Raw genomic sequence first — 23,529 nt, forward strand, 5'->3', positions numbered from 1 at the left:
CCTGGTACAGCTCTCCCACTTACTCCCCCTGGCCTCTTCCAGGGTATGTCTACACTACCACCCTAGTTCGAACTAGGGTGGTAATGTAGTCAACCGGAGTTGCAAATGAAGCCCGGGATTTGAATTTCCCGGGCTTCATTTGCATGTTGCCGGGCGCCGCCATTTTTAAATATCCACTAGTTCGGACTCCGTGCCCCGTGGCTACACGCGGCACGAACTAGATAGTTCGGACTAGGCTTCCTATTCCGAACTACCGTTACTCCGCATGGAACGAGGACTAACGGTAGTTCGGAATAGGAAGCCTAGTCTGAACTACCTAGTTCATGCCGCGTGTAGCCGCGGGGCACAGAGTCCAAACTAGCGGACATTTAAAAATGGCGGCGCCCGGCAACATGCAAATGAAGCCCAGGAAATTCAAATCCCAGGCTTCATTTGCAACTCTGGTTGACTCCATTACCACCCTAGTTCGAACTAGGGTGGTAGTGTAGACATACCCCCAGGGACTTCAGATCCTGTGTCAAGTCTATGATGACCCTATGAGCCTCTGAGATCTGGCAGTTCTACTGCTAGTGACAAAGGCCCACATTCTGTAGTTTGCACCAGAGCATTACCATGCACCTTCCACAAACTCTGCCCTGAGATACAGCCTCTCGGGAGCACAGTGGCACTGCAGCGGTATCCTTATGCCTGTGCTCCAGCCCAGTGCTAGGCCTGTGCACCTGAGAGAGTGGGGTCTAGTGGTTAGAACTGGGAAACACTGGGAAATAGGACTCCTTTTTTCTACCCCTGCTGGAGTGTAGCACCGTGACCTTGTGCTTGACCTCTCTCTGCACAAGGCTGAGTGTCTCACACGTTTCCTAAAACATTTAGGTCCAAGCCCAGGGAATTGTTCCCAATCACTCCTGTCTTGATTTCAGGTCTGGGTGTGATTTTAAAACCATTGAATGATAATAAAAGAAGAAGAGAGTTAACAGTCAAAGCAGAGTTTTCCAAGGAAGAGAGATGAGGGTTAATTGGGGCTCCTTATATATCTTTGTAGCTTCCTGAGCAAACCTGCCTGGTGCTCCTTCTAAAAAGAAAGTAACTTTGTGGTTTTGTTTCAAGGAATGTTAACTATTTCCACAGGATTCTCCCAAAGCAGTAGTGACCTAGACTGGGTTTTTTCTAGCACCACCCTGTGCATTCCTGCCTCCCAACAGCTGGCCCAAAAGGCAGAGTCTTCCACCAAAGCCTATTCTGCTGGAACCTGAATTAATCCACTTCTTCCCCCAAATATACATGACCCAATGGAACCTGAGATACATTTGGACATCAGCATCCTGCATCTTATCCCCTAGAAGCCATCACCCCAACTGTCTGGAAGAAAATGATGATGAGGAAGTGTGTATGTGTGTGTGTGTGTGTACACACACTCACACACACATATATAGATAGATAGATTTTTTTTTTTGCTATGGACAAAGCTATGAATTAAATTAGATAATGTTTCTAGTTGAAATGTCTGGAGTTAACCAAGGGGTCCATTTCAATTGTCCGCGCCCATGAACTATGCTGCTATATGGAATATTTTCCCATTTCCCCTCCAGCTTTGGGAGAGGGAGGCGATCCAAATCCGTTCGCTCTTAATGAAACAGTCAATAAAAGTGGCATAAAAATTAAAACCAAGAAACCAGTTATGGGAATAAAACCAGGAAAGTGTTGGAAGTAGATCCCATTAAATGGGCATAAAATCCTCCTCCTCTCTCATCTGCAGCAGGGCTGGCTGAACCATCAATGGTCAGCAGTCAGAAATGACAATTATGTGTTGATTTTTTTTTTATAACCTAACTCCTGAAAACGAAAATAGCTTTACACAAGAGGAAAGATATGAACAGGTAGCTTTTTTCTCCTCGATCCATGAGCACATGTTGTTCATTTGAAATCTGGAATATTAAATATAAATTATGTCTTTTTAAATTTTTAACCATCCCTTGTTTTTCTACAAAATAGTCCCCCTCTTCTCCCCAGTGCCTGCTACTCATGCCATTTATATTAGGGAAAAGAGTTTCTCCTTGATTTGTAAGTCACCAAGTGGCAGCGGCATGGGATGGTGTGGGGGTTGAGAGGGAGCGATGGTTCTCCATCATGTATAGGTGTAATCTATGTCTGGAATGCCGCCGTCTCTATACCCACGGGTTGTGCCATAGCCGATGGTATGGGTGCTTTTGTATAAGCTGGTGCCATTGGATGGGAATATTGTGTGAATTACATATTCCTCCTTGGCTCGGTGTGGGTTGATGGGAAGCATCTGCAGCCCAGGACCTCGGATCTCCAGGATGGAGTTGTCCTTCTTGGTACCCGATTCGACGTAGTCATCTTTCTTCCGGCTGCCCCTGATGTAGGCTCTTTCCCGTGTCAGCAGCTCGCCCGTCCGGTGGACATACCAGCAAATTGCTGCCATGACCAGGAAGAGGAAGACTAAGGCCACTGCACCTCCAATGATCCCTGCCAGAGGCAGGCCAGCCATTGGGTCAACATTCTGCTCCCGGTTGAGGGTGGTGGTGGGGCTGTAGTTGTCAGCTGTCTCTGCTTTGGCGCACACCGGAGTTTCATCGGCCACATAGGTGCTGCCTGTCTCCATGGTGACCATGCAGATGATGTACGTAGACTTAGGTTCCAGAGCTGTTAGCAAGTACTCAGTCTTGTCCCCTTGCACTAGGGTCTCGGTGATGGAGCCTACAGCTGGGCTGTGACCCAGTCGCAGCCAGCTGAGCCGGAAGGAGGCAGCAGGCAGCATGGCCTTCCAGCTAATCTGGATGCTGTCAGCTGTCAGTGGCTTGACGCTGAGAACCAAGGCCTTGGTGCCAGACCCTGTAGCCATGGGGTAGTCAATGTTGGAGTCTGGCAGGCGGATCCCAGGCCGCTTGGCCTTGAGGGTGAAGAGGGAGCCTTGAGGGGTGGTGACAGCTGCATGGCTAGTGGTGGTCTTGGCCACCACTGCGTTGCCCTGTGAACCCACCTCAAAGCACTCATCCATCTCATTGGTGATGTCCTTGATGGCCATACCTCTCACTTTATCTGGCCCTTGACACATCAGCCCCCTCACGTTGACCACTGAGGCCCGGGCCTTGACCCAGTCTCTCAGCCACATGAGGTTGCAACCACAGAACCAAGGGTTGTTCCTCAACAGCAACTGGGTCAGGCTCTCCAGGTCATCAAACAGGCCCTTGGGCAGAGTGGTGAGGTTGTTGTTAGACAAGTCCAGCCTCTCGAGCTCCCTCATTTTGGAGAGGGTGTTGTAGGGGATGTGGCTGATGGCGTTATCCTGGAGGTACAGCTTTTGCAGGTGAGAGCTGGGCAGATTGAGTGGAGGGGCAGCCAGAGAGTTGCGCACCAGGGACAGCTCGCTGAGGTTCTGCAGCCGGCTGAAGGTGTCATCAGCGATGCGCTGGTTGGCCAACAGGTTCCCATCTAGCACCAGCCGCCGCAGACTGTTCAGCCCTTTGAAGGCATGCAGTGGGATGGTGGAGATGCGGTTGTCATCTAGCCGCAGCTCCTCCAAGGTGCGAGGCAGGCCAGACGGGATGCTGCTGAGGTGGTTGCGGGACAGGAAGAGCAGCTTGAGGCGGGTGCTGTCAGCAAAGGCGTCATCCTCGATGCTGACAGTGGAGACAGAGTTGTCGTCCAGGTGGAGCTTCTCCAGCAAGGGGATGCGGGCCAGGGAGTCACGAGCGATGGTGCGCACGTTGTTGTCCTGGAGGTGTAGCTCCCGCAGTGAGCGGGGCAAGTTGACGGGGAACTCATCCAGGTCATTCTCATAGAGATAGATCACCTGGACGTTAAGTTTGGTCTTGAGGTTGGAGGGGATGCCGGCGTTGTTGATCTGGTTGTTCTGTAGGTACAGGGTGGTGGCGTCATCGGGGATGTCGGCTGGGATGGAGGTCAGGCCCCGGTCATTGCAGTAGATGAAGCCATTGTCGCAGCGGCACACCGAGGGGCAGGAGGCTCCGCTGGCCATCACCTCGCTCAGGAAGGCCACCAGGCCGTAACACAACATGAGCCAGTCACGCAGATCCATGGCTGATGCTGTGATCACCACTGTGGACGTCACCGTGGAGGCGGTTGTCATTGTACTAGGGATGGTGAGGAATGGACCCTGGGTTACGCCTTTAGGACCTGTAGATGGGAGACAAATGGGAGGAGCCTGAGTTATTGAGGTGGAGCTGTATGGGGGATTAGTGATAGTGGTAGGCAGCATGGGAATGGGGACAGGGTGTTCTACCTATCGATTGATTGATCATGTCAGGCTCTGCACAGACCCTCGCTGAGATCAGGTCCCCATTATCTACTATTCACAGATACACAGCAAAAGGAAATCCCTGAAGACCTTAGACTCTAAACTACCAATCGTGAAGGGAAAAAGAGAGGCAATGGCTTGCCCAAGGTCACCAGCTAGTTAGTGGCAGAGCCAGGAACAGAATCCAAATGTCTGGAGTCCTAGTCCAGTGCTTTGCCCAATAGATCACCCCACCTCACAATGAAATTTCAGTCAGCTGATAGATGAACCCAGCTAAAATCACCCAGCAAAAAATCCCAACAAAACTTCTCCATGGTCCAGATGAAATCTAGGGTGGGAGTGGGGGTGTTTTTCCTTTTACAACCCTTTGACCAATTAAAAAATCCCAGACCACTAATGCAGCCCCCACCCAACTTTGCTTCCAGCACTAAATCTTCCCCTGGCATCTGTCAGGCTGCAAAATCTGCTGCAGAAGACATATAAATCCATGTTAATAAGAGCTTTCTAATGGCAACGCTGACATGCCAGCTTCCAGCTGCCTTAGAGATATAGCCACAACATTGCATACATTAGAAGCAGATAACAGAGCCCTGCACACATTCCCGCTACCTGCATGCATTTGTCTCTCCTTGTCGCTCAGCCACCCACTCGTCCCATCCTCTCTCTCAGCAAAGGGTGTCACAGAGAAACTAATGCATTGCAGATTTGTGTCGTTCAGGGGATCTGAGATTTACGCATTAAGAGTGGTGTTCCGGTAGTGCATAGATATAGATCTGTCTATCAAACTGATAGTGTTGGCCCTGCACAGACCCCCACTGTACACGGGCTGCACAGACCCTAACTGAGATTAGGGCCCAGCTGTGCTGGGGGCTGTGCAGACCCCACTGAGAATTGTGCCAGGCATTGCCCAGACACACACCGAGAGACAGCCCCTGTCCCAAAGATCTTGCAGTCTAAGCCCTGCTATGTGCACAGCGTTTGCCTCAGTACAATTGTGTGAATTGTGGGGTGACTTTTTACCGACAACCACTGGCATGATGGCATTTATACAGGGAGCCTAACACAATCGAGCTCTGGTTCATGACTGAGAGTCCTAAGCACTATGATAACGGGAGAGAATCTGGGTGTCTGGAATCCCATCCTCCTGCATTAACCACTATACCCCCCTCCCTTTCAGAGCTAGCAATAGAACACAGAGCCCCCGATTCCCAGGGCATCTTACTAGAACCACTGGACCCCTCTCTCCTTCCAGAGCTGGGACAAGAACCATGGAGTCCTGATGTCCAGCCCTGCTGCTCTACCCACTATAATTAGTGAGCATGTGTATTACAGTAGAGCCTATGGAACAGCCAAGATTTGGTCCTATTGTGCTAGCCACTGTGCACACACAAAGTAGTAGGCAGCTCCTGCCCCACTTTCTGAACTGGGAATAGAACCCAGGTGTTCTGGCTCCCCACATGAGGCCTTACCTGTTAGATTGAGGCCCCCAACAGGATGCCTGGGGCTGCAGCCAGCTTAAGTGCAAAGTCCTAATGTGTATAGATTGTAAGGCCAGAAGGGACCCCTGTGATAATTGCCTCTGGCCTCTGGTGTGACAAGCCACAGGACAGCCCTGGAATAATTCCTGGTTGTGCTAGAATTTAGCAGGAATGGTTGAATTTCGGAGAGTGTGTAATAGCTGTATGCCACCTTCTATGTGTGTGTAGGTCCCAGGTAATTACCACATTGCACAATACCTACATTGGCTCAGGACTGTAATAGAGTTGAGATTGTATCTTGCACTGTGGCGTGATGGATAATGGTGGAGTTTATGGAGTCACGGACCAGAGCGCTCCTGTTTCCTGCCTCTATTGCAGACACTCATCTTCCTGCCTTAGCATCCTTCCTGCTGTGTTAGCACCTAGCCTCTGAGTTTCACAGCTGCTTGGCAAAAGATCTTTGCAGAGGAGAGAGTGTCCAGGCCACAGGGCACTTTGTTGCAAGGCCACCTCCTTTGGCTGCCCTTTTATGTCCTGCTGTTTATATTTCATGGTTTATGTAGCCTATCAAATTAAGTGCAGTAAATCGCTTGGTTTTATGGACGGGTTTTATTTGCCTGGACCCCAACATAGCCTGGAAAGGGATGCGGAGGAGTAGAATGGGACTGAGGATTGCATCGGTAGAGCAATGGGAGGGGTGTGCCTAGATCAGAAGTCCCCAGCTTTGTGTTGTGCTCCCTGGGGATGGGAAGGAATGTTCGGGGGTAGGAGGATGCAGTTGAGGCCCGGACCAGCCCCCATGAGAGAAAGGGAAAGCCACACAGCTCCCAGTCAAGGCCCTGCTCCCAGTACCGCCTCCAGCTGTGGCCCCAGCCATGGCTCTCTTAACCTGTCTGCATCCCCCTTTCTTGGACCCCCAGTCCTGCTCCCAGGCTCCAGGGAGGGGATGTGGGCATGACAGGGGCAAGGGGAGTATGAAGTAAAAAATTTGGGGACCAGTGCCCTAAATGCCTACTCAGGGGAGGGGAGCATCTCCCATGGCTCAGACCCATGGGTGCACAACCTGCCCGTTTCCATGCACCTTAATCAGGGGGCTTTGCTGTGATGGATTCTTTCTTCTTCTTTTTCTTTCTATTGCAGTTTAACTCTCCCTCTCTATCCCCATACACACCCCTCTAGCTATCCATCCATGTCCATGCACTCGCCTCTTTTTCTCCCCCTCCCTTCCTGTACACACTCCTCTCACCTGTCCATCCATCCCCTTACACACTCCTCTCAGTCTGTCTGTCTCTTTCCCCTCTACTCTCTTCCCCTCCCTCCCTTCCTCATGGCTGTGTCTTTGTCCCCAGTGTGGCTGCCGTGACAGGCTGCCTATAGAGAACAGTGCCAGTGAGTTCTACGCAGGTTATGCTTTACAGGGACTCATCACAGGCCCTTTCACCTCACCTGAGTTAAACCCCATCTGATGTTATTTTTTACAAGGCCTTTACATGGAAGGTTTGAGCCAGCAAGGTCTCCTACTGGGCTAGTGCCCGTTAAATCACTAGGAACCATTCACTTTGCTTGAGTTCATTATGCATTTTGCTCCTCTATAAATTTTATGTTTCTTTTTTTTTTCTTTCCCATCTCTTTTTTCCCCCAGCTCACTCTTAGTTTTGGCCATTTCCTCCATTATGAGACATAAAATCCTTTATGGCTCAATATCTCACACTGCCAAATAAGGGTCTCATTTCCCAATCTCTTTTGGCCCCTGCTGTTTCTTTGAAGACAAGCTGTAGATATTTTTGCTATTCCTCCCATAAAATTGCTTTGAACAATTTTTCTTAACCTCTTGTGAAGGACGACACATCAGAACTAACCTGCATGGAGCTTTACAAACAGTCATGCAGTGGTTATGGCATTAGTGTAGGACTTGGAAAACCCAGGTTCAATTCCTGATCTCCCACAGACTTTCTGAGTGACCTAAGGCATGTTGCTGAGTTGTTCTGTGCCTCAGTTTCCCCATCTGGAAAATGGTGATGATAATACTCTTCTACCTTATGGGTGGATTGAGAAGATATATACATTAAAAGATTGTGAGGTGCCCCAATATGATGGTAATAGATGGCTAGATTGTGTGCCTTCCAAGATAGGTCTCAACAGCAGCTAATGGATTGGATGGACCACCTGTTTGACCTGAGGAATTAGGGGATAGATTGGCATATTGGTTTGATCTGAGGCAACAAGTATGGGCTAAGAATACTGTGGGGTTGGATTGGCCTCTTGTTCTAATATGTGGTGGCTAGAACTGGAAAATTTTTTTGCATAAAGCTTTTTTTTTAAAGCCGATTATGTGACATCAAAAGTTTCACAAAGAAACTTTAAAAAAATTCTAAATAAAAGCATTGAAATTGTTTTGACATTTTCAACAGGAAATGTTTTGATGTGTCAGCTTCAAACTGTGCCTTAATTTCATTTTTTAAAGTTCAGAAAAGTTTACAAACGTCCAAATTCCAAGGAAGTGCTTTGTTCAGTTTGAAACAAGCCCCTCCTTCCAATGCAAAGTCAATGCAATTCACCAATAATTTCAGAAAATTTCATTTTTGGCCTAACCTGAAATGGTTTTCTTTTCAAAACTGCCAGGCTATGTCTACACTTGCGCAAAAAGCCTGCAGTGTAGAAGTAGCCCCAGTGAACTGAGAAATCCGTTGTTCATCCAGCCGATGGGACCCAACGTACCTCAGATAGAGACTTTATTAACGCTCTCACCCTTCAGCGAGTCAAACAGTTTAATCAGATCACAGCTTGCTCTGATTTTGTGCAAAGATGTGGCACCCATGCAGAGTGAGTGTAAAGCAGCTGCAAAGTGCAAGGGGAGGTTGGTGCAGTGGCAACCATGCCAGCCAGAGACCAGGGCTCAATTTCCGGCTCCAGCCTGTAGGTTTATACCAGTGTTTCTCAACGAGTTGTACGAGTACCATTACGGGCACTTGAGAGACATCTGGGGGGTACGCCAAAACAACTGAAATTTGGAGAAAACTGAATTTTTGTTTTAAGTTTTACAGCGCTTTATTATTTTTATACTTTTTACACCCAAAAATGTCATTGCCTGCCCAGCTATGATTAAGCTGTTTAAACAAATGTGTTGCAATGGTAGAAAAAAAATGGTGTGTCTGAAAACTGTAGGTACAGGAGGTACTTATAATTTTTTTTAAAAAGGGTACTTTATAAAAAAAAAAGGTTGGGAAACACTGGTTTAGACCACTTCTGCACTTGGAAGGCTTTGCCTATCTAGCTCTCCTTTTGGAATCTTGCTAAATTCATCAGTTTCATGTGTCAATAAGTTCAGCTTATCTCTTCCCCAGCACCACATAGAAAGTAAATCATAACCCCTAGTTTTTCTACAGCACCTTTAGTCAGTAGAAGCAGGGCAGGATCATTATCCCCATTTTACAGATGGGGAAACCAAGTCATGAGGTAATGAAGTGACTTGTCCACGGTCACCAAGGAGGTCAGGGGTAGAGCCAGGTATAGGACACATGTCTCCTGAGTTGGAGTACAATGCCGAATCCACTAGACATCACTGCTTGCCTAGCACTGAGAGTCAAAGTACCAGGAGGTAGCATGGACTAGTGACAAGGGCACTAAGGACTGACAGTGCAAGTGAGGAGACCCGAGTGCCAGTCTTAACCCTGCAGGGTGTACAGGTTGGTTGTTAACCCAAGACACCTCAAGAGGAGTCTGATTTGCACAAAGGGCTGTAAAAAATAGACCCTTTTAAGGCATCTCAAAATGGGCCACCATAATCTCTTTGGAAAATGGTGCAGAGGATGTCAGAGATGGGGGTGAATGCTGATGGAGTGTAGCCCAATGAGCAATGCAGAATGATGCTTCCGAGTGGCTGAGCTTTACCATGAGACCTACCAAAATAAACCATTTGGATTCCTGCAGGAGTCTTTAATCTGCCTAATAATTCCTGCGGCCTGCAAAGCTCCCTTTGCCTGAGGAAATGCATTTAAACATTAACATCTGCCTGTGCATTCTGATGTCCCATCAAGCAACATTCCTGCATTGCTCTGCAGACATCCTTCCCCAGCCAAGGACGAGTAATAAACTCCTACACCAGCCTGCAGTTTATAGCAACTGGGAATCTGACCCTATTAACTGTAACCTAGTAATGCCATTTTACACCAGCTGCGATCTGTAATGGAGTAGTGCCTCTGTAATGGAGTAATGCCATTTTACACCACTTGGGATCTGGCCCAATTGACTCCAGTGGAGCAACACTGATTTACACAAGCTAGGGATCTGGCCCCACTGCATTTACAACTATCTATTCACTTCCATTGCATACTCCTTGCCTAGCCTTGCATATGGCTACTTATTGATTTGGGGGGCCTTAACATCATAGGGGATGCTGCCTGTTCCTTTGTAGTGATGGAATTTCTCTTTTGGCCATCAGTTATCTGGAAGCAAGTGGGCCTGGCGGTAGAAGGATGGGGGGAGAATGCTACAAATTAGGTGTCTTAATCCAGCACTTCTCAACACTTTTTCATTTGTGGACCCCTAAAAAATGTTGACTGGAGCTGTGGACCTCTTTGGAAATCTTAGACATAGTCTGCAGACCCCAGGTTGAGAACCGCTGCTGATCCGTCTTTTTTTTCCAGAGTGGATAAATATAAAAATCTGGTGTTTTATTCCATCCCTGAATTCAAGATTCTGACAGATGTACGCACTTGCCGATGGGAGTTTGAATGGATCTGTTAGCATTTCTGTGACACTCCAGTATTTTAAACTTAGTTGCCCCCAAAGCTCAGCTCCTTGCTCTGTGGTTTATTCCTCTGGGGCCCATCTGCATCCATGCAGACAGCAGAACAGAAGCGACAAGACCTCACTGCCTGTCTCGTGTGTGCCTTTTGCAAAGGCCAAGTCAAGAGAAGGGGAGACATGAAGCATGGAAGGAGATAGAGGAGAGTGGGAGGTGGTGCTGGGGAGGATTTCATTGTGGGAAGTGGTGGAGTGGGAAGCACATGTTGGGGGCATGTGTGCAATGCTGCTAAAAGCCACCCAGAGATCTCCCACCTAGCACTGGATGCAGGGGGGAGGGTCCCTGGGGGAACTGTGATTCCATTTAGTCCTACTGCAGGGATTAATTGGGAGGAGTTGGGCATGGAATATGAGCTCTTTGTCTGTTTCGTTGTCTCTTTACAAGGAGATATGTATTTAAAACAGCCCACTCGCGCTGCACACACACACACACATTCAGCTCTGGGAGGGGAGTGATGTATACTGAACAGAACAGGAAAGCTGAACAAAATACTTTGATACATTTTTGTTGAAAATGTTGACGAAATCAAGAAGTTTTTTATTTTGATTTCATGGAATTGGCTTTTATGGCATTAGACTGTTACATGGGAAAACTTCTAACCAACTCTACACAGCGCCCCATAGCTCCACACTGGGAGGATAGGCTCAGAGTGGCCTGCTTTGCTAGAGTTTAAAGGACCATTATGACTCTCTAATCCAAGGTGACAAGACAGAAAGTGTGAAATATCGGGATAGGAGGTGGGGGGTAATAGGTGCCTATGTAAGAAAAAGCCCCAAATATTAGGACTGTCCCTATGAAATTGAGACATCTGGTCAGTGGTGAATGGTGGGGAAGAACACATTCGGGACACCAGTCATGTGACCACCCCACGTGACTGCTTTCTGCACCACCCCTGGCCTAAGGAAGGGCCCCTGCCCTGCCCTTTCCACCCAGGCTCTGCCCCTCTCCAACCTCCACTACATCTCTTCTCCCAAGTCCCTTCCCGAGTGATGCGGCCCAGGGGGTAAATGGGACTTGGTTCTGGCAGCTTGGGTCGCCCTCCCCCGCACTCCCAGCAGCTTTGCTGAACTTCCTACTGCTGCTGAGAGTGGGGGGAGAGGGGGGACTTGAGAGAAGAGGAGGAGTGGGGGCAGGGCAGGAATGGAAAGAGGCGGGGCCTAGGGTAGAGAGGGCAGAGCAGGGGTGGAATAAGAGGCGGGATCCTCCCCCACCCTATTGTGTTGTGAGGAGAAGTCACGTGTGACGTGGTGGCGATCCTTTGCACCGCCCGCATGTTGCTCCTGCATCTGGTCTAATCTAATCTAACCTCCTGTCTAACCAACTGCACATGACCTCTCGGTGGGATTCTGTAGTTAAGAGGGTGTATGTGACCCTAGGGTGTATAACAGAGGAGTATTACATAGGAATCTGCAGGTGACACCTCTCTATATGGCATTGATGAGACCATTACTGGGATCATACATAGCCGTTTCTGGTGTTCATATTTCAAAAAGGCTGATGGCAAACTGGAAAGGGTTCCGAAAATTGCTACAAGAATGATCCAAGGTCTGGAATTCCTGCTTTAGGGTGAGACTCTTAAGATGCTCATTCTGTTTAGCTTCTCCAAGAGCAGGTTAAGACCTGACTTGACCACAGTCTAGATGAAGTACCTCAGTGGGAAAGAGATTCAGAAAGCAGAGGGCTCTTCAGTCCATCAGACAAAGGCAGAACAGGACCCATTGGCCACGAGGTGAAACTAGACAAATTCAGCTAGAAATAAGGGGAGGGAGATTAACCATTCGAAAAGCTGACCCAGAGAATGGGTGGATTCTCCATCACTTAAGAGTCTTTGAGGCTTAAAAAGTCGAACCTTATTTCCAATCTGAATCTGTCTAGTCACAGCTTCCAGCCATTGGATCATGTTAGACCTACCTGTGTCTACTAGACTGAAGAGCCCAATTTCTGTATTCCATGTAGATATTATAAATGGTGATCTAGATCCCCCTTAAACTTTGGTTTGCTGGAGTCTCTCCTAATAAGGAATATTTTCCAATCCTTTAATCATTATTGGTCTCTCCAATTTATCTTTCCTGAAATGTGGGCACAATGATTGGACACAGGATTAAACTGAGGCACAGATGGAGACTTGTCCATGATCATGAAGGAAGCTAATGGCAGAGCCAGAAATAGAACCCAGGTGTCCTGCATGCTAGTCTACGGTGCTATTCACTAACTACCACTTTTTTATAAATATCTGACCCATTGATACATCTGATACAGAACTGCCACTCCTGTGTGTTCTCCTTAAAATTGTCCCATCTAAATCCAGCCCATCCTGATCCTCTTTAAATCTGCAAGCAAATAGGATGTTTTATAAATGAGTCCTTTAGTTATCAAGATACTATCACGTCACAAAGCAAAGAGTCACCTCAGAGCAGGACAAACTGACTTAGTCGAGATTCTGTCCGATGTTTATCTCTAGGTTTCTTTTTATAGAACTTGTAACATGCCCACTTCTTAAGGAAAAAAACAACCAACCCTAAAGTTAATTATTTTGCCAATTTCATGCTGCATGCATTATGCATCGAGCCTTATCTGGGCTGTAATTGCAGACAGGTATGCAAATGCCTTTCAAAAGGATTGTTAAAAGAAGTTTGCTCAGTTGCATTGTATCCAGGGCTAATAGAAATGAAAATTGCTCCAGTTAATAGAAAATGATACACATTGGAAGCCGGGTGGGGAAAAGAACATTCAAATTTGTGTCTGGGGAGGTTAATTATATTGATAGCAAGATGTGATATGACAATATTTTTCTAGGGGGAAAATGGTATAATAATAAGAAGTAATTTGGAGCTTCCCTTCATTAGGAGATATACACATTCCATCTCCCATACTGGGAGTCATTCTGATCATTTTTGTTTTTTTTATCTGGTGTTCATGGAAACATTTAAATATATATAGATGTATAATTAAAAAACTGAAGCTGAAACTGTAGAATGTTACATTCAGTAATAAAGCAGACGCTCAGTGTGGGATGAAGAAACAGCATGCTCCAGGGTTTACTGTGGTATGAGGATGTTATTGTATTGTACCACCTAAAAACTACAACCACAACTGGGGCCTTCATTGTACCAGATGCTGCCCAGACATCAACCAAAATCTGTGCCCCCTTTGTGCTAGATACTCTACAGAAACATATTGAGAAATAGTTCCTGCCCTAAAGACAGTCTAAATAGACAAAGGATAGGAAGGGAAACTGAGGGAGTGAGGTGATTTGCCCAAGGTCACCCAGCAGGCCAGTGGCAGAGCTGCAATTATAACTTAGGTGTTCTGGGCCCCAGGCCTGAGTGCAACCCATTGGACAACACAGCCTCCTTGGGCTCAAGTCCTGGCATTGCCTCTGTTCTGCTGGGTGACCTTGGGTAAATCCCTTCCCCTCTCAGTATCCGTTTTCCCTCCCACCTTTACTCCATGTAAACTGCAAGCTCCGTGGGGAGGGGACTGTTCTTCAGTTGCGGTCTGTGTAGTGCTCAGAGCTCAGTCAGAGTTTAGGGAGTGCCTGGTACAACAGGGGCTTCGAGCTGGGATGGAGATTGGGGCAGTGCCTGTCACAGTGGGAGCCCTGCATCACACAACATTATTATAAAACAGGAACTCTGTCTGTAACACTGAAAGCCGCTTGCGAGGTTTATACTGTCTCTCAGCACGGCTGTGTCCTGACTGGGTTTATCTGCTTTTATAATCAATAATAATTATTCTGTCCACAGGGGATCTTTCACAGCCATGGCTTGTAACAAAGCTGCTAATGCCTCAACAAACCAAGCATTTAGGGCCCCATCCAGGACGGTGCTGGTATTTGCTAGTGCAGCCAGCCTTAGTGCAAGCTAGGGATGCTCCAGCCTTTGGAGTTCTGCAGTGAATAATGTGCAGGGGCCTGGCACAGTGATAAATCAAGAGCTTATTAATCTTAAACTCTGATATTCAGGTTTTTTAATGAATTGACTTTCAGGGCCCCTTTGGTTCACTGGAGGGTTTAAACCTGACAGCAATTAGGCAGCTAGCGAGCCGAGATTACTGCCCAGCCCGTTTCCACATATGGGTTTCAATGATCCAGGAGGAAATTTCTGGCTGGGGAGAAAGAGCTTGCAACAAGCCCGGCCTGTGTCAGTGGTCAGGGCACTCATCTGGGATATGGGAGGCCTACAGGCAAATCCCTGCTCTGCCTGGTGTGGGCTTCAACCTGGCTCTCCCACAGCCCTGGAGGAGTGCTCTGACCAGTGCTTTGCAGGGCCGGCCCGCAACATTTTGGCACCTGAAGTGGGGAGCTCAGAGGACACCCCCATGCTCCCTCGTTGCAGCAGCAGCAGACACAATTTTCTACACTCTGGGTCCTAGTGGCGCACCCCCCCCCCACGCACACACAGTCTGGCACCTGAGGCGGTGGCCTCAGTTCGCCTCATGGTAAGGCCAGCCCTGCTGCCTTGTAGTCAGTCTCTCTCTCTGTGTCCTGGGAAAGCTGTCCCATGTTGTAGAAATCATTACACATTTATTTGGCCAGAGAGCAATTCTCTCCCTTGGTGGCCAGGGATGGGTGGGATGTGGCAGACCCATGTTTAAGTCCCTGGTGTCTAGATACACAAGAGTGCAAGGGGCACGGGCCCAGTCCCTCCATACGCAGGAGATTGTGGGAAGGCACTGGAGGACTAGCAGCACTCGAGTAGTGCTAGCCTGCACCCCCCTGCAGAGCAGTCATATCAGTAGCTGACCTGTTCTGCTTACCTGAGTTCAAAGAATCACCCCGCTCAAGAGAAGGAGTGTTGTGTGTAGACAGGAATGGAGTTAGGGACAAGACTTCTGTTACCTTTGCACTGTCTAGCTGTGTTTAATGTTGTGTTAGTTAACATGAATCCTCAGGATTAGCTTGTAATAGGACTTAATATTTTGGTGAAAGGAAACTCTTACTTCATCTCCCATAAGATTTTAACATGGCTTAGTACAAAGGGGGATAAAAAATACGTCCTTTCTCTGAGGCCTGGTCTTTACTAGGACGAAAGGTGTGTTCGTAACTCATGCTCATCAAGCCCCAGCAGAGCCATGACAAGGTGTAGCTTTAACATGAGTTAGCAGGTGGAGGTGAATCCCTTACCCTTCTCGCCAAGAGGGAATATCGATACTACAGTCCCAGGCTGCGACTGCAGCACACACAGCTCCATCTGAGCTACCTTTGATCTCGCTAGTGCAGGTACAAAGAGGGGAGCTAGGGCAGCATGCTAAAGTCTGAGCTGCTGCTCCTTCTTTGTTGTTGGTACCTGAGCTAGGTCGATGCCAGCTGGCTTGGTTATGTCTGTGCATGCTGCAGTTGTAATCCACTGGTGAGAGTGTGCGCTAGGCCCCCTCTCTGCAGATGCACAGAGTGTCACAAACATCTGGTGCATGGGCCTTTTAGTACAAGCTGTAGTCATTTATGCTTTGAACTCTGGAAGTCGCTGATTCTATCCCTGGTGTGTCAGCTCAGCACAGGGTCTGTGTGAACATTAACTCTGTGTATGAAAAACTTGCCTTCGCCACCCTTTAGCTAGTCTGAGTAATGAACGTATGGCTTGTCCTAGCGAAGATGCTTGCCCATAGAAGAAGAGTGAACCCTTGCCCAGGCCTTGTGCACAGTTCAATTGCTCTAAGCCAGCCTGCAAGTGGCAACTTCTCCTGCCATATCCACTTGCTGCAGGGCCAAGGCTAGCCATGCAGGGAGAGCGTGTGCATGGTGTTGCTCTTTGCTCAAGCTGGCTTTCCCCAGCTCAGACAACGCATGCAGAGGACTGGGGAAGAAGAATTTCAGCCAGCCAAAGATTTCAAACATTTGACAGCCAGCCAAAGATTTCAAACGTTTTTGTTCTGCACTGAATCGAAACTGTGATTGTTTGAAAAAGCATTGAGAGCCCCCAGCGCAGCCAGCTAGCCCCAGTGGCCAGGGCATTGCTCAGGTGTGCAGAAGACCCAGGATGATGTCCCTGCTCTGCCTGATTTGGAGAAGGAATGAGAACATGGGTCGCTGTATTTTCTGACAAACACGGTTGGATGGAGAACTCCCAGGGAGCTCTCCAAAGATGCACCTTATCCATGTGTAGTTCCATAGCTCCCCTTCCCTGATGCAAAGTTTGTGTCCATATCACTCTCACACAGAGGCCCATGCTGCCTTTAGTTGGTAAAGTAGCAGGAATTCACAGGGACAGATGCACCTGCTGCATTTTAGGGGTGTTTTCTAGGTGGGGAGTGGGCCTTTAGGACTTAGATGAGCTCCAGCTCAGCTATGGGGATGGTCCCAAGGTACTGCAGAAACCAAGCACTGCATCCTCACCGGCCTACTCCTCAGTGGCTCTCCAGATGCAATTACTTGGACCTTTTTGCTGAGGACATAGGTTATATCTGCCCTTAAACTCTCACACTAGCCAGTTGCCAGGAGCTAAATTGGAAGGCAGTATTGCCTAATAGGGTGAACACTGACTTAGGATATAGGCAAGCTGGGTTCTGATTGTGGCCATGACAGTGACCATGAGCAACTATACAGCCTTTCTGTGCCTTAGTTTTCCCATCTGTAAAATGGGGCTAATGACCCCTCCTTTGGAAAGCACTTTGAGGTCTGCTGATGGAAAGCACTAGATAAAGAGTAGGGATACTTACTGACTCCCAGATTAGGCACCATGCTTAGGCTAGTCCCTGTCAGCAAGAGGAGCTGCTCCATTTCCTCTAATGGTTGGGATCCAAAGACCGCCGGGAACTCCAGGGCCCTAGGCATCATCCATAACTCTGGGCATGCCCAGCAAAGTTAAGATGCACAGGGAAGATAACACCTCTGGTAGCTGTCCCAGGCTGGCTGCAGGCTGAGGCAGGTGACACTGACTCTCAGGTTATGTTTTCAAAATTTTTCTTTGGTCTCTCTCCCTCCTATCCCTCCCCAATGCCACCAGACACTCCTCTGTTTCTAAGGGCATGTCTACACAGCAGGGCTAAAGCTGAAACAATCTATGCAATTTGAGCTACCTCAATTGAGTAGCTTAAGTCGAAATAGCTTATTTTGACTTTTGGCGCTGTCTACGCAGCAGGAAGTCCGAGAAAGAGCACTATTCCTTCAACTTCCCTTACTCCTCATGAAATGAGGGTTACAGGAGTGGTAGTAAGAAGTCCTCCAGCTCGACATTTGCTTTTAGTGTAGATGCAGACTGTTATTTTGGAATAACATCAGTCATTCCGAAATAACACTGCTGTGTAGATGTGCTCTAAATGAAAGCTGTGATTCTAACTCGTCCTGAGATTCCATCCTGCTCTAACCATGCTCCCTGCAAAAGTCCCAAGAAGATGTCCTCCCTTCCACCCCTCTCTTTCACCTGCTAGACCTACGCCCTTCCCAGAGCTAGGAATAGGACCCAGGAGTCCTGCCTTCACTGCTCCCTCTCCCTGGTGAGCACAGAGGAGTATCCCCCATGTCATCTGGATCCCAGGACTTCCCTGGGACATAACCCTTTTTGGCATTTTCTCCCTGCAGTTCATGTTCCCCATTTATGCTAATGGAACCATCCCATCCTCATGTCTCTGCTATTGACAGTTAATATGTATGACTGACTTTACCAGGCTCCAAATGTGCCTGCTCCAATCTGTGTGGTAAGCTTACCTTCCTGCTACGCCGCTCCCTCCTCTCAGATCAACTTGGGCTTTAGACTCCTACTTCCATGGATAGGGCTGTAGCTTTGCAAACTCCAACGGACTCTTTATGTCCACAGTTGGCATCAGTTCATCCCAACTTCTTTTATCCTTCTTCCCAACCCAACACACCCTGCTGACAACGATATATAATCTGTCTAGCCCTCCCCAGCAACCATGCACATTTTGGGGGCTGGCAGTCTTCAGTTCAGCTTGCCTCTTTGTAAATCCATCCTTTTCAGTGTTAGTTTCCAGTTTGCAGCCCAAAGGAATTTTTATTTCCTTGCAGGTTGTCCAAAGAGCCACACTTTTTTTTTTTCTTTTTGGCAATCTCTCCCCCTGAGCCCTGGTGTCTGATTCCTCCGGCTTTCTTCCAAAAAGTTACTTAAAACAGGATAAAAATCCAATCCTTTCTCAAAGCCCCCCGGCAGCAGGGTGTTCTTGCGTGACCAAGCTGAGGGATTTGTATTCACACCCACTCCGTGGAGGCAGAGTTGCTGTGCTACTCAACCGTGGAGGTAGCTCCCCTCCAATCCGCTTGACATACGCTGCTGAGTTGTCACAGCTTCCAGGGGGAGCAGGCTCTGCTGCTTTTGCTTTATGAGGGGAACAGCTTTTCAAAGAAGAAAAGGAAGGGGAAAATCCATTCTTATCACAGGTTGGATGTGAAATCCGCCCATGCGGCGAGGAATCCAGGGTATTTCTCTGCAGATTGCAACTTCTGCCCTGCAAAAATGATTGGACAGAGTTAGTAGGTAACAGGTATTTATTTGCAAAGGAGGAAATAGCAGAGTATCAGCTTAGTAATTAACAGCCATTGAGCTGTGTGTGTATGTGTGTTTGCGCGCGTACCGTCTGACACTGCCAGTAGATCAGAGGAACACACACATTCATAGATTTGCATTGAGAAGGACACTAATGCAGATTGACATAAACAGACTCATGTCAGGATTGACACACAGAGACATACCAACACAAAAATGTGCACAGACTGAGACACACACAGAAACACTGGTGGATAGGGACACTCACAGGGACACACTGGCACACGCAGACCTGACACACACAGAAGCACATATACATACACTTGATCTCTGTCTGTCTCTCTCTCTCACACACAGTTTTTTACTTAGACACCAACATTTACGGAGTCTGTATCTCAGTGGATCAGAGTTCAGAGAAATAGTTGTGCCATCCTCAATTGCCAAACCTATGTTCATACCACTAAGGCTACAGACAAACTAGGGCAACTAGGTGACAAGTTCTAGGTACTGAAAACCTGAGAAGTCCCTTAATTCAGTCTCTGGATTTGACTCAGTAACCTTTGTTTCTGAAAAATGACTTAGTGATTTGGGGTTCCTGACAGAAGACTCCCAGGTTTTTTCAGAGGGTAATTTCTGGACGGACACCTGCTGCCTGTATTCAGAACCCCCTCTAGGAACAAAGCATCCCCAAATCTGGAATTGCTTTGGAAAATACAGATTTTTTGTGGCAGGACTTTTCAAATAATAATATTGTGCTTTCCATCAGTAGACCTCAAAGCACCTCACAAAGGAAGTCAGTAGCACTAGTCACATTTTACAAATAGGGAAACTGAGGCACAGAGTGGGGCTGTGATTTACCAAAGATCACACAGCATGCCAGTGGCCAAGCAGGACAGGTTGCCTGAGTGCCAATCCAATGCTTTGTCCACTAGACCACAGAAAGTGGGGTCAAATGTCTAGAGCCTTAGGTTCCTAAAATCCTGTTTTCAAAAGTAGCAGACATTTCGGAGTGAAGTCTCACTGATTTTGAATGAGAATTAGGCTCCTGTGGCCCAGATCCGCAAAGATATTTAGGCTCTTAACTCCCATGGAAATTAGGCTCCCGAATACCTTTGAAGATCTGTGCCTAAGAGACTTTTGAAAAGGAGATTTAGGCTCCTATTGCCTTAGTTACATATGAAAATTGTGCTCTCAGCTTCTAAGCCACCAAGGGTGCATCTACATAGCAGGACTTAACTCGAAATAAGCTGTGCATATTGAGCTACGTCAATTGCGTAGCTTATTTCAAAATAGCTTATTTCTAAATTGGGAGTGTCTACACAGTGCTTATTTCGAAATAAAGCGCTCTTCCTCCAACTTCCCTTATTCCTCGTACAATGAGGGTTACAGGAGTTGGAGTAAGAAGCCCTCCAGCTTGACAGGATTTTGACATTATTTCGAAATAACTGCCTGCTGTGTAGACACAGACTAGGTTATTTTGAAATAACGCTAGTTATTTCTAAATAATGTTGCTATGCAGACCTACCCCAAGATATTTTTAAGATGTTCCCCAAAAGCCTATAAGGATTCTCAAATTGGGACATGGGCACTTTTGAAAATGTCATCCATTAAGCACCATCTCCCAATTGATTCCTAATTCCCTACTCCTTTGAAACTGTTATTATTTTGGAAGTACCAACCAAAATGGATTTATGAGCTCCTTTGAAATTTCAAAATCATTTTCAATTCAAAATGGTCTGTTTTCCATCTCCCTCCGCCTCTGCACCTCATCTTTCACAAAATATTTGCAGCTGAAATTTTGATCACAGACTGCCATCAACAGTTTATTATTTACCAAAAATTCCAGAAAGTGGCTTCTGATGGAAAAAGTTCTGTGAAGCTTTTCACCGAAGAAAGGAAGATTTTTCTAATGCTGATGATTTTCCAAGAAAATATAAAAATGGTTTTTGGCTCAGGAGAAAAATTGAATTTGTAAATTCATGATTCTAAAATGGATGAACTTTGGCAAAAGCTGGCTCTGAAGGAGCCAAAATCTCTGAGCCTTTGTTATGCAGAGAAACAAAACCTCAGAAGATCAGAGTTTAAATTTTGGAGTGAAATCAGAATAACATGATCTGTGTTCATCAAGGTTGCACACACAGGGCATTTTGCATTTGTTAGTCGAGACGTCTGTGTCTTTGAAATGTTCAAGGAGGGTGGGGATTCCGTTTACCCACACAGACCTGGGTTGTATTGGCATAATGAAAAAATGCTCCCGTCCTGCCTGATGTTTTTGGTGCTCCTGAGAAAGAAAAGAACAGAAGAGGGAAAAGCACTGAGTGAAAGCCTGACTGGGATAAATGAATTCAAGACAGAGAGAAAGAAAAAGAATAGCTGCCTGACGTCTGGTGGCTTTTTAAACCATTTCTGCTAGCATGGGGTGTTGACAAATTGGCTTAAAGTTTCAAGGCTGCATGGTATGGTATGAATCCTTCGCCTAGCATTATCTGTGCTGCCGGAACTTGTGTTATGGAAATCGGGGGCCTGCAGGGTGGATTTCTCCAATTAATTCCCTGCAAATGGGATTTTCACAGCCCATCGCTGGACCCCTTTGCTCTAACTTTCCGTTCCGCCTTTCCTCTCTTTTCAAGCAAAACCACATGGGCTCATGGTGCAAAGGAAGGGAGTTGTCCTCCCCCATAGAATCAGACACACGGAGGTTGGATTTTCCAGGGCACAGCGCCACAAATGAGGACAGAATTTTCTCCCTCTAAAGCTCAGTTCGTATCCCACTGAAAAGCCAAACATAAGTGTCCCGTCGAGTGTGGGCTGGAGAAATTTTGTCCAAATTGCATGGCTGGGAGGGTCCCAGAGGTCAGCCCAAGCCTGAAAATCTACAGAGGAGTTATACAGCCCTGCTGCCTGAGCTCTGTGAGCCTTAGCTGGCTGGCACAGGCCAGCTGTGGGGTTTTCTTTGCTGTGGAGACATCCCCAAAGCCAGCCACACTCTCACTAGCCTGATCTTCCTCTCAAGCCTGTCGCTTCTAATAGCCTGGAACCCTGAGCGCTGCCGCTCTTTTAGCCCTGCTGCCTCCTGGGAGCAGCAATTCCACCTTCCACAGAAAACCTGTGAATCTTCTTTCCACCTCTTCATTTCCCAGCAGCTGGGCTGGTGAAAACAACCCAACTTCATGAGCGTTACTGGGGCAGACCCCTGTTGTTGTGAAAGGGTGTTTGTTTCCTTAGCGCCAGTGGGATTGCATCACTCCGCTGAATTAAAGGGAGTTATACTGGGAACAGCTGGCCATTAGAATCTAACTGGTCTCAGCATTGCCAATAACATCAGGCTGGTGCAAGGTGCTGTACCACTTGCTGCTAGTGAGGGGTGACTGTTGGTGAACTAGATCCACTCCAAGGCTGGGGCAAAGGGAGACAATGCAGCCTGCCTGAGAGTGCAGGGTTGTCTGCCCACGGACCATTGCAGCCTCAACTGCCAGTTCTCCCTCCCCTCCCACCTGTGCAGTCCGGACACTTTCCATTTCTGGGCACTGATGGGCGCTGCTTTACACCAGCTGGGGGCGCGGCTCTGCGATGCCAGACAAAGCAGCTGCTGAGTGCTCGCAGGGCTTTGACTTCCAAAGCTGGCGCCAGGTAGCCCCAGTCTGCAGCCACTTCAGAGCCCTCCCTTATTAATGAAACATTCCTGGTTTACTTCAGCACTGAAAGAAACCTGTGTAATAAAAGGCGCTCAGGGGATCTCAGTGGAGAGGCAAAAAGCCCGGGGAGGGGGCATGGGGTGGGCGGTTCTGCCAATGGAGCACAGGAAGCATTGAGCCATTCTCCCAGGGGGGTTATGGCGATAGATAATCCCCACTCCCCCTTCTCCTGCGAAGCTCAGAGGTGAAGCTTAAATCCCCTTTGATGTTATTACAAGTGCTTTCCGTTCAATTAAGAGCAAGGAAAAGAAGTGCTGTGAGAGCTCCCCGGAGCCAGGTACACTGGTAAATATTAACAAAGGCCCCAGACTGGATTAGACCAATGGGCTCAGCCAGTTCGGCATCCCATCCTGGGCCTCTTCCCTTACTGGTGTGCTGTTCCCTGCTCCTGCCCCCAGATCAGAGCTTTTAGCCCAGTAGCTCCCCCACCTCCACCCGGATCAGTCCGCTATCCTATCTCCCCCCAGCTGCGAGAAAGCCTGTCTCTGTTGTTACTAGTATGTACTGTGCGCATGGAGGTAGCATCCAGGAGACCCAGACCAGGACCCTGCTGTGCTAGTTCTGTACAGTCCCTGTCCCAAAGAGTTTATGGCGTAATCTCTGTGTTCTGGTGCTACCAAAATACTGCTAACAATGCCCGTGCCAGAACTGGGCTCTGTTCTTGGCACTACTATCATGCCAGTAATAATGTGCTCACTACTCAGTCTGGACTGGGACCTCGAGGTGCTACCCTCCTGTTGATAATAATGCACACCGTCTAATTGCTCATTGATCTGGGTTGGATTGCTAGTTGTGACTGTAATACCAATAACAACACACAGCGTAATGATTCCCT

General features: G+C 47.7%; 2 protein-coding genes across 6 annotated transcripts in view; one reads left to right on the forward strand and one right to left on the reverse strand.

Moving 5' to 3' along the window:
* Positions 1-23,529, forward strand: part of MACROD1 (mono-ADP ribosylhydrolase 1) — a 222,026-nt gene that overhangs the window by 45,465 nt on the left and 153,032 nt on the right. The gene's annotated exons all lie outside the window — the stretch shown is intronic.
* On the reverse strand, positions 1,894-18,343 carry FLRT1 (fibronectin leucine rich transmembrane protein 1). The gene is made up of 2 exons (XM_006125069.4): positions 18,207-18,343; positions 1,894-4,155 (listed from the first exon to the last, which is right to left on the reverse strand). Exon 2 carries the CDS (start codon positions 4,106-4,108, stop codon positions 2,123-2,125), a length of 1,986 nt encoding a protein of 661 aa, XP_006125131.2. The 5' UTR covers positions 4,109-4,155; positions 18,207-18,343; the 3' UTR covers positions 1,894-2,122.

The sequence above is a fragment of the Pelodiscus sinensis genome, chromosome 11 (genome assembly GCF_049634645.1).
Source record: "Pelodiscus sinensis isolate JC-2024 chromosome 11, ASM4963464v1, whole genome shotgun sequence".
Lineage (NCBI taxonomy): Eukaryota > Metazoa > Chordata > Testudines > Trionychidae > Pelodiscus > Pelodiscus sinensis.

Coding starts and splice junctions, on each gene's coding strand:
- FLRT1 (XM_006125069.4), bottom strand. CDS start 4,108: ATGACAACCGCCTCCACGGTGACGTCCACAGTGGTGATCACAGCATCA.